This window comes from Trachurus japonicus, chromosome 16 (genome assembly GCF_045865225.1).
Source record: "Trachurus japonicus isolate A0001 chromosome 16, Traja_1.0".
NCBI lineage: Eukaryota > Metazoa > Chordata > Actinopteri > Carangiformes > Carangidae > Trachurus > Trachurus japonicus.
Genome location: NC_140922.1, coordinates 17,996,481 through 18,008,488, shown reverse-complemented (window position 1 = coordinate 18,008,488; position 12,008 = coordinate 17,996,481). Strand labels below are relative to the sequence as shown.

The 12,008-nt window shown below is 40.8% G+C and overlaps 1 protein-coding gene across 1 annotated transcript in view; it reads right to left on the bottom strand.

Moving 5' to 3' along the window:
• LOC146972292 (sialic acid-binding Ig-like lectin 6) overlaps positions 1 to 12,008 on the bottom strand; it is a 24,616-nt gene extending 12,608 nt beyond the window's left edge. Inside the window, exons 1-2 of the mRNA XM_085802557.1 lie at positions 11,911 to 12,008; positions 10,756 to 11,109 (exon numbers count right to left, since the gene is read on the bottom strand). Of these exons, the coding sequence (XP_085658683.1) occupies positions 10,756 to 11,109; positions 11,911 to 11,953 (397 nt within the window). The 5' untranslated portion in view covers positions 11,954 to 12,008. The remainder of the gene's footprint in view (positions 1 to 10,755; positions 11,110 to 11,910) is intronic.

Genomic DNA, 12,008 nt, shown 5'->3' with positions numbered 1-12,008 from the left:
TCCATTTCTTCTGTTTATGCAGCTGAAAGCATAAAGACAATGCATTTCACATTTTGAGTTCATTTATAAAACATGTTTATCAAGGTAGTTATTTTCTTCTGACGACAGAATCAGTTAAAACTGCAGTGAAATGAAACACCGTTTATCACTCAATCACTGTGGTTAAAACAAAGTGAAGTTTTAACAAATGTTAAAACAGTTTTTTTTTTTAATTATTTTATTTTTTACCAGTTCTACTAACCAGCACCATTTGGAAAGATTTGACAGAGAATTAAACTGTGGTTATTTTAATTCTATAAAAGGCCAAAGGAGCTGTGGAGATAAATGTTGCTCAGCTCTGTAAAATTATTTGACCAGTGATGTGCAGGAAACGTTCAGGATGTGAAAAATACACGGCAGTTATTCAACAAGGTTGAAGACATGAAATAACAGTAAAGAAGGAAATCCAGATGACAAGTTGTTTTATAAATCTACAAATGTTTTTGTCACTAATGTACTCAAAAGCAAGAACCTGCAAACAACAGCAACAACAGCCTGACACCTCCAAGTGTCCAACTTTAGACGCAGGGATTCTGACTCTTTTTCTGCACATCAGTCTTTTTTTAACACGGTTATTAATCTACAGACCAGTGAGTCAAAGAAATATACAAACTCTAACACTGGTCTTCAATGTTGATATTCATTGGTTTTATAGTAAAGTTTTATGACTTACATTTCCAGATGGGTGTAGAGAAGTGCAGTTCCTCAGAAGGGAGGCTGCATTTTATAAAAATGTCCAAAAGTGACTTAAAAATGAAGAACTCACACTTTTACTAGTCAGTGTGAGGGTGAAGCAGACATTTTATCAGAAATAACTTTAGCTGTACAGCTGTCTTTTCACACCTTCATCTCTGTAGGAAACCCTACCATACACTGTCAACAAGGCACTGTCAAGGTGTGAATGTATGTAGTGAACTGTGTGTAGAGACACTGGATGACATGTCTGGATAAGTTGTAGTTGAGTGTTTTATTTTTCATCATCTTTCAAACATCTAATCACTCTTATCTCAGTGGTGTTGGAGGTTCTGGATTAGTTTTCTAACTCTGAAACTAAAGCACTGGAATGAATAGGAATGGAATGAAGTCTTTCATCCAGAAAACAGTAGGCTACAGGTGTCCGTTCTTGGGTCAGAGTTAGATAGATAGATAGATTAATACTTTATTCATCCCTTAAGGGAAATTCACATTAGTCAGGCAGCTAAAAAGATGAGCCTTTTACTGCGGCTGCTCCTCTGACCTGTGAGGTTTTGTGTAGACGGTGTTGGTGGTCACCCATCTTACACTTCATACTCCACTTAACCACAGCCTCTACCAGCTCCGCTCCCTCCCCCATCACAGAGCTACATTTTTTGATGAGCCTGTCTAGTCTTTTCCTGTCCCTGACCCTGATGTTGTTATGGCAAAGAATGTAACACTTGCAATGACAGACTGATAGAACATACGCAGCATTACATTACAGATGTCAAAGGACCTGAGTCTTCTCAAAAAGAAGAGCCTGTTTTGTGTCTTTTTGTACACATCAGTTGTGTGTACGGACCAGTCCAGCCTGTCATCAAGGTGTACTCCAAGGTACTTGTATGACTGAACCCTCTCAATGTCCACCCCATCCACAGTCACAGGCCGTAAGGATCTCTTGGACCTGCCAAAGTCAATAATCATTTATTTGGTCCTTGATGTATTAAGCAACAAGTTGTTCTTGTTGCACCAGTCTGTGAACGCCCCCACCAGGTCCCTGTATTCATCTTCCTGTCCCTTTTTCACACATGTCACTATGGCCGTATTGTCTACTTTTGAACATGGCAAGATTCAGATGTGGATGTGAAATCTGCAGTGAAAAGTGGGAAGAGGTAAGATGAGAGCACAGTACCTTGTGGTACTCCTACGCTGCTCACCACTGTGTCTGACATGCAATTCCCCAGCCTCACATACTGTGGCCGCTCTGTAAGATAGTTATAGACCCTATAACTAGTGTTTGTTTTCAAATTATCACTCTTGTCGGCCATTGTAAACAGTCTCTTTTTATCAGTATTAGTATCAGTATTTGGGACTGTTGGATGAAGCAAACAAGCTGTTGTAAAAGGAGCTTTCATTTTCTTTATATTTCATAGACAATTATTAGACAATTTAATCAATCATTAAAATATTTATTTGCAGCTTAAATCAGTTTAACACAACAAGAGTGAAAAATTGATCCTGATTGTTTCAACTCATTCTCCTCAGTCTCCCACCTCTCCACTGCCAGTGTCATTGTCAATAACACTGATGAGAAAATAGAGAGTAAATATATTAGTTTTTCTTTTGTGGTGATAAGACAAGTTGACACTAGGTGGCAGAGTGTTCACATGTTACAGCAGAGGAGGTTCAAAGTGGTTTGTTTAGGCCCTATTCTCTTTGCTTTGTATTTATTACCTTTAGGATCAATTTTTAAAAAAACACATCCCCTTTCATTGCAGATGATGTCCAAATTTATCTTCCACTCAAACAAAACAACAAAGATTCACTGAAGCCTCTTATTAAAGCAGAAGTAAGTGATATATTTGTGTTAATATAAGACTTAAATAGTTAGGCCTATATCTTCCGACAGCAATCACTTACATAGAGTGTTTGGACTGAAACACGGGTCTCTCAGTCCCTCTGCTCTGCTCTGAGCCGAAGAGAAAACATTTATCGTATCCTACAGTTTTTATCCAATGAGGAGAGAGAACGGCATGCAGGGCTGTGTGTGCAGCCAAGGGACGCCGTGAATGTGGTGACGTACAGTAGGGACGAGGACTGTTATGGTGCGTTCAAGGAAACTTGTATTTTTCCGACCGTGAAGTCGTACCAGTTCGATCTGGTACGAGTTCACCGGTCGGAAGTTACGAGTGGCCGTTATAGTGACTTTCACCGGTAAAACAGGTCGGAAAAACACGAGTGGGTTGCCTGGAACGCCACAAAGTCGTAAGTTGTGACTTGAAGCTGTAATTTACGATTTCAAAAGCCTGCCTCGAACGCAGCATTAGCGAAAACGACCGGACCACTTACTTCTGCTTTAACTGTTTGGAGGACATAAAACATGGATGCACTTACATTTCTTGAATCTCAATGAAAACAAGACAGAGTTTGTAGTGTTTGGGCAATACCTGAACAAGGACATTGCACTTGGCCCTTTAACTTGCTCCATTCAGTCATCTGCTAAAAGTCTTGGCGTGATACTCAACTCCACATTTAAATTGGAAATACAGATCAGTTCTGTTGTTAAAACCAGCTTCTTTCAGCTACGGCTCCTGGCCAAAGTTAAACCGTATCTGGTTTTTAAAGACTTTCAGAGTGTTATTCATGCTTTTATTACATCAAGATACTACTGTAACTCTCTGTATGCTGGCCTGGAGCAGTCATCCCTCCACCGACTCCAACTTGTTCAGAATTCAGCTGCCCGTCTTTTAACAGGAAAGAGAAAAAGGGACCATATCACACCAGTCTTAGCCTCACTACACTGGCTTCCTGTCAAATTTAGGATTGATTTTAAGATTTTATTGTTTGTTTTTAAGATCTTAAATGGCCTAGCCCCACCCTATTTATGTGACCTTTTAAGTTTTCAAGTTGCATCCAGAGCAACAAGATCAGCAAATACGCTTCTCCTGGGGGTCCCTAGAACAAGATGGAAAAGTAGAGGTGACAGAGCTTTTGCGGTGGCAGCACCCAGGCTCTGGAACAAGCTTCCTAGACACATAAGATCTGCTGAAGATGTTGTGCAATTCAAGTCTTTGCTCAAGACCTGCTTTTTCTCGCTGGCCTTCAATGTGGGTTAATATGGGAAACTCAGCTATGTATGCTGTGGAACTGTTTATTTGTGCATGCGTATGGATCTGGAGTCTGAATGTGTTTGATATTACAGTATGTGTCTGATATGACTTGTACAGCACTTTGGTCAACAATGGTTGTTTTTAAACGTGCTATGAATAAACTTGAACTGAAGTGAACTGAACTAAGACTGCACTTTAACTGGACCAGGAGCACTCTTACAAAGTTTGGTCATGTGAGGTTATAATACATCAGGTCATGTAACATTTAAATCACTTAATAAATGAAGTAAGTTCAATCAGTCCAAAAGCTCAAAGCACATTGGGACACAATACTTTATTCATTTTATTTTCACATCAGCTACAAATACATTTGATTAAATATAGAATCATATTGATGTCACAGTCAAACACACAAAATGATTCAAGTGCTGAACACAGTCACTGTATAATGGAGCCAACAGAGTGGCTTCTAGCTCTGTTGTAGAGAGAAAAGACTTCCAGCTCTTTTAAAGTGAGAATGGAGACCATTCACCAAAAGTGAGAAACACCACTAGCTCAAACATGATCACATGTCTAACTGTGAACCTTTGTGATGATGTTTGAACACAGATTGAAAAATCATTTTGTTCATGTTTTAATTGTTGAACTGTTGAAAATGGATTCATGATCACAGAGGACAGTGCAGAGAAGAGCAGAGTGATACAAGGAGGAAAGTTTTTGTTTCAACTGAGGTAATATATTACAAATCCTTACTATCTGGTAATCATCATAATCATCATCAGTGGAAGTTGACAGTCAGTTTGGTCTTTGGGCTATGACATCATACTCCGACAACTTGTCTATACGATCCAGTGACATGTACGTGCTGTCGTCTTCTTTTGGCTTCACGTTCCTGATCTCCTGTGGTGAAACAAAAGAGAGAAAGACACGTAGGCTTCATCCTCTCATTTAAGGGTGTATTCACACCTGCAGTGTTAGTGCGCACTAAATCTGGTGCGCACTAAATTTGGTCCAGTTTGGGTCAGTGTGAAAGCACCATCGCACTCTAATGCGCACCAAAACTAGTGCGGCCTGAAGAGGTGGTCTCGGTTCGGCTCCAGCCGAACTCTGGTGCGCACTAGTTTAGGTGTGAAAGCAACCGCACTCTGGTGCGAGCCAACTGCCAGGCGAACTCAACAAGTTTGAGCTAAAAGGGCTCCCGTAGTCACTGACAACGGGTTAACGCAGCGGGGAGACCGCCCGGTGCTCCGGTCCTACGCAGCTCTGTCCCCACAAACGAAGCACCAGCAGCGGGGCAGCCGGTCGGTGCGTGCCCGCTGAGTCCGCTCAGACACCGGACAGGTCGGCGGCTCCGTCCCTCGGGTCCGCGGAGCAGCTGATTACCGAGCAGCAGAGATCCGCCCGTGTTTAACGTTTAACTGGGAACTAACGGGACCGAGCTGGGTGAACGCAACCGGAAACCAGCCGGAAGTACCAAACAGAGTTATACATGCAAACAATATAGAAATAAATGACAGAGCTACTAACAACCGGCCCTACTGGAGTCTCCATCATGAAAGTTTTATCAATCAGCGCGTCCAGATTCCAACCGGTAGTCATGGAGACGTGACGTTCTCCAAGTTTGGTCCCGAGTGACAAAAAGCAGGTGTGAACGCAACCGCACTAACTGAAAAATGAAACAATGTATCATTTTTTGGTGCGCACCAGGGTGTGCACTAAACAGGTGTGAATACACCCTAAAACACTGAGTTGTATAAACATCAGCTGAGCCTTCAAATTAAAGTAACAGGTTATCACATACCAAAGGATTGTCATGAAGATGATACAGAAGACATTGACACTGAGAGACACACCAGCAATGGCCCAAGGAAGGACTCCACTGAGAGGTCCACCTGCATGAAAAGATTGAAGAAATCATCTGACTTTGTGACTGCTCACATCTGACGGCAAAAGAAACAACATTGGTGTGGCAGTAGACAACATTTTCTGATCTATTACTGAGTTGTGACTCTGGTTGAGGCCGGTGCAGTGGCACAGTGGTTAGCACAGGAAGGTTCTGGGTTCAATTTCTCTCTAGAGTTCAGTTTACATGTCGTCCTTGTGTCTGCATGGGTTTTCTCTCACAGTCAAAGACATGCACAGTACTGTAGGTGACTCTATTGTCCTTAGTTGTGAATGTGAGTGTGTGTGTGTGTGTGTGTGTGTGTGTGTGTGTGTGTGTGTGTGTGTTTGTGTGTGTTGTTCATTTCTATATGTTGGCCCTGTGATAGACTGGAGCCCTCCCCCCAGTGTCAGCTGGGTTTGGCTCCAGCCCCCACTTGTTGCTGCACAGATGAGCGCTTTAGACAATGGATGGATGAATTCTGATTAAGAAAATTGTTGATAAGAGAATGAATCCACTCCAACAGGGTTGTGATCATTCTTTACTACAGAATGTATATGGTGAGATAAACAGGATCAAAAATTATCTATCAATCTTCACTAACAATCAGAAGTAGTAGCCTACACATTATACAGACCTTGACCTCCTGTTTGTTCATCAAACCCAGTGACACAGAAACCTTGACTGGCAGCTCCCAGAGAGTTGGAGCTTTGGCAAACCAGGGTGGAAAGATCAGCCCATTGTGACTGATTCACAGTGATGATGCTCCTCAGACCTGTGTCATTTAGTAACTCCTTGCTGATTGCAAACTTGTCAGAGCGGCCTATAGGTTGCCCATCCAAATACCAGTGTAAATTGCGGGAAGGGTTTCCCACAGTCTCACAGGAACAGCTGACCTGGCCTGCAGTTTTGATGCAGTCAGATGAGATCCGTACCTGTTGAGGAACTGTAAGAAAGTGAAGATGAACAATTAAGGAATCAAGTAAAACCACGTTAAAGCACCATCTAAACTAAATGGCAATATATGTATATTTTGAGTTAATTAATTAACTTAATCAAGAATTAAGAATAGGAGCATTTTTAAGACAGTTCACTGAAATATCAGGCCTTACATAACATAAAATGTGAATCTTGCAATACATACATCGAACATCTATGTGAGTGATGTTGGATCGTCCAGTTCCCAGTGAATTTTCAGCTTCACAGAAAAAAGGAGCAGTGAGTTCAGAAGCTTTAATGGTTAAAGTTTGTCCAGTCCCGATGGAAGTCTCCTGTCCTCCATCAGCTCTGAACCAGGTGTAACTCCTGACTGCTGGGTTGGCAGCACTTGTGCACCTCAGTGTTACTCTGCTGTACTCTGGCACTGGACCAGAGGGACTGACTGACACTGTGGTGCTTTTTGGTGAATCTGAAACATGAAGAATAAATTATTAAGACTGGTGATGTGTCCAAGTTGGATGGGACCATAGTTTTAACACTTGAATTGTATTTAAACACAACTGAAAAATGAGACAGTTCCTGACTTTCACATTAGGCTATCTTTCATGCAGACTGCAGCACAGTGTGCAACACAAGCTGGCTTATAACTTGAGTCAATGTCAACAGAAACGAAACATATTGATGGATTTTACTTTAAATTATCTCCAATTTAATGTTAACTATATCCCTCATCCCCATTGGCCTGTTAAGTTGAGTAATTTCAAACTGTGGGTTTTTATATTCCAAGCTGAATATAAATCACTGAAATATGTAACAAAAAATATGATTTTTTTTAAAGTTTTCAAAATGAAGATTTTTACTTAAAATAAAGTAGGATAGAAAGGAAAAAGTATAAATAAAAGTAAAACATTCAACCAAAGTAAAAACACCATTGCTAAGCTCAGCGTCTTGTTGTATTAGTACTGTTTTTATTTATTCTTTTCACTCTGCTCGGTGATCTTGATTGTGTAGCTACTGAGTGATTCCTGTCTCTAAATTTCACATGATCTTCCTCATCACCTGGATTCTTATGGAAATGTAGAACATTTTGATGGATAGCTTTTGTGTCCCCTCTGTTGGGTTAAAAAATGCTTGACCTCTGAAAAAGTAGTTGACTAAACCTTCTTATCATGTGGCCTATTGGCACATAACCTGCATTTGGCTGAAGTAAGAGCTTGTTTGTTTGTATTTTCAAACAAGGTCCTGGGGTCCGTTTCACAAAGCAGGTTCAACAAACTCTGAGTCTAATCCTGAACTCTGAGTTGATCTACTCTGAGATTGGAAACTCAGGAGTTGTGGGTTTCAGAACAGGTGATCACAGTGAGTTCATTCAACTCTGAGTAACTTGACCCTGAGTTACGGGGAGATGAAAAGCCCTCATCAATGGAACAAAGATAACATTATTCACCATGGCAACCAGCAAAAAAAAGCCTGGCCCCTCCCACTTCTCACGGTAGAGTGACGTATGAATGCTGACGCAGAACCACGCCCCACCTCCCTCCCCCACTTTGAAAAAAAAAAAAAAAAGATTCTGCAGCAGCGCCGCAGCGGCAAATGGACATGAGCTTTTTTTTTTTTTTTTACCGCGGGACATTACGTGAGTATTAATATTAGAACGTCTCTGGTATTAATCTAAAAAAATAAATCTGGAGAGTTATTCAACATTGTGTGTTTGAGCAGGTGCAACTCCAAATGTGTGTTTGATATGTTCAAGTTTGTCTCCATTATAACGTGACGGGGATGTGCGTGTCGTCATCAGTCACACCTGGAAATAATGGGAACGATCAAACAAATCCTCATGGAGAATAAAACATCCAGTTGAGGTCTAATAATCCTCCTGACGGAGTTTACACGTCCTGTCAGCCGCTGCTTTCAAAGAAAATCAAAACGTTAAGACAGTTCACTGCTGTCATAGACAAGTAAATGTAGTTTTTGAATTTACTCTCGGAACAGGCCAACTGCAACACTTACACAAAATGTTGAGTGTTTGTTCACTTTCTGTGACGAAGGTTGTGAACTGTGCAGAACATCTAATTTTGCTGTTATGCATTTCATACGTTGCACGTCCAAGCATCATCTCTGTGTATAACCAACCCTCTTGGACCCTCTGGCTGAAGGTATCATTTCTGGAGAATCTGTCTTTACTGGTTATGGTCCAATGAATTGGTGGAGGTGACAAAGGGCAGGAGTGCCTTATGCTACAGTTGGCATGGAAAAACTCCCCATCCACCATTTGCTTTGGGATGGAGATTATGGGAGTGTGTCTCTCTGGAAGTCAAAAGAAAGTGATCAGTTATTAAAGCAGAAGTAAGTGGTCCGGTCGTTTTCGCTAATGCTGCGTTCCAGGCAGGCTTTTGAAATCGTAAATTACAGCTTCAAGTCACAACTTACGACTTTGTAGCGTTCCAGGCAACCCACTCGTGTTTTTCCGACCTGTTTTACCGGTGAAAGTCACTATAACGGCCACTCGTAACTTCCGACCGGTGAACTCGTACCAGATCGAACTGGTACGACTTCACGGTCGGAAAAATACGAGTTTCCTTGAACGCACCATAACAGTCCTCGTCCCTACGTCGCCACATTCACAGCGTTCCTTGGCTGCACACACAACCCTGCATGCCGTTCTCTCTCCTCATTGGATAAAAACTGTAGGATACAATAAATGTTTTCTCTTCGGCTCAGAGCAGAGCAGAGTGACTGAGAGACCCGTGTTTCAGTCCAAACACTCTATGTAAGTGATTGCTGTCGGAAGATATTACTATTTAAGACTTATATTAACACAAATATATCACTTTCTTCTGCTTTAATTCTTGATTTTAACAGTGTATAAATGAGACGTGCAATACAAATCTATAGATATGATGCATCTGAATTAGATCTGGATTTTCCCTTTAGGTTACTTAAAGCAGAAGTAAGTGGTCCGGTCGTTTTCGCTAATGCTGCGTTCCAGGCAGGCTTTTGAAATCGTAAATTACAGCTTCAAGTCACAACTTACGACTTTGTAGCGTTTCAGGCAACCCACTCGTGTTTTTCCGACCTGTTTTACCGGTGAAAGTCACTATAACGGCCACTCGTAACTTCCGACCGGTGAACTCGTACCAGATCGAACTGGTACCACTTCACGGTCGGAAAAATACGAGTTTCCTTGAACGCACCATAACAGTCCTCGTCCCTACGTCGCCACATTCACGGCGTTCCTTGGCTGCACACACAGCCCTGCATGCCGTTCTCTCTCCTCATTGGATAAAAACTGTAGGATACGATAAATGTTTTCTCTTCGGCTCAGAGCAGAGCAGAGGGACTGACAGACCCGTGTTTCAGTCCAAACACTCTATGTAAGTGATTGCTGTCGGAAGATACAACTAATTAAGACTTATATTAACACAAATATATCACTTACTTCTGCTTTAAGTACTAGTTTGAGAGAGGTGCAGGTGCCTCTGTTTTGGTTCTAATATGACAGGTATAGAAAATTTTATAAAACATAATAATAATAAACAAATATTTAGTAACCTCATGCATCAGATTTGTTGTCCTTGTTTTATAGATGTTGAGCTTGTTGCAGGTTTACATATGAATCATATTGTTTATCATGCTGTGATATTTTTTCCACTCAGCTGTACCTACTGAAATGTTGATATTAGTTATTAATTCCAAACATAAATGTGCATGAGCACAAATCTATGGAAAAAAATATATTTCTGCAGTTGTACAACTTGAATGCTGTAATATACTAAATGTTTTGGTATCAATGGACTGCCCCCAAAAAGAGGCCCTTGCATTTTTGACAGAGAGGCCACTCATTACATCTGTATTGTGTTTGTGCGGCCATGTAGATACGACTGCATCATTACACGGCTTCTGTGGCATTTGTCCATATTGCCCTATGGCCAGTCCGTGCCTGCAAGTCTAATTCAGTATATTGTTCGGTACATTTTAAGTCAGTTCATACTAATCTAATGTTGGATACACTATCAGGCCACTGAATGAATGCTTGGTGAATCCTCAAACTGAATTATTTTAAATTTCACGCACAGGGCTTTTTGAATCAAATTACAACTATTTACTCACCAACAACAATAGTTACTCTTTGATCATAGAATCTCTGCTTTGTTAATTCTGGGTAGATCCAAACATAAACTTGCACGTTGTTGTCATCCCGCCTCACATTTTCAATCATCAAGGTACAGTTTCCCTCTGCAGCATTACCCGGCACTGAAGTGCGTCCTCTGAACTGTTGTTCAGCTGTATCTGGGTGAAGTTGGTCATACACCACAGGGTAAGCTGTTTTATGGTACTTGTACCAGGTGACATGAGTATGAGGTTGTGTCTGACATGGCACCACAACACAGCTCCCCTCCACTGCAGTAACTGTTCTGGGTACACTGATGATCCAGCTTTTCACCTGCTGTAGAGCTGTGATGGCTTTGAGGGGCGAGAAGAGGAGGAAGTCGTATTATGGAACACCATCAAGGTCAGCTGTGGTTATTTAATTTTCTGAGGCCATTTTTGGAGATGAGTGAGAAAGTTATACAAGCATAGACATACGTGACTTTAAAAGCCACTTGACCACAAATCAGAATTTCCAGCATTAGACAGAGTGACTCATGTTGCTTACATGAGGAAGCAACAAAAATCAATAATAAACTGGAAACAAAATAGTTTTGACACGATACCAAAATTAGTGAGTTGTCAGTTTACCTCAACAATATATTACAACTTATAAAGATAATGCACATCAACCCTTTTCTTACAAACACAGATCCACTACATTGCCAATAGTGATAAAAATGAACTAGAAAAATGCAGCAAATGCTTTCAAATGTTTTTTATTTCTTACCATGATATCATGAAATATTGTACATTGGCATAACTACAACACTATAGCTTTCTGGGTAAGGCACAAAAAAATTATAACAAGATTAAAAGATAGTATTTTGCTCGCTAAAGTTGTTCTCTCTTCCTCACACTACATCACAAGAAGTGTAAAAAAAATACTTCTGAATACTTTATATTGATTACTATCTAATCAAACAATGTCCATTGCCATGAGTATGTCAATGTAACCCTCTGAAGAACTTAAGAGTAACCTCATCAACTGCTCTCAGAAGGTTATCATAAAGCTCATCGGATGACACTAATTACTGAAATATAAGCGTATTGTTGTTATTTCTAATACTTTAGTACAAACAGAAAACAAAAGGCAAAGAGGAAGCTCAACATTACCAGTAAATAAGCTCAGCAGTCTGAGTAGATGCACAGTCCCCATGAAGAGAGTAGTCACTGCACCGTTCACTAAGTCACGTCTTACTTTCTGAAACACA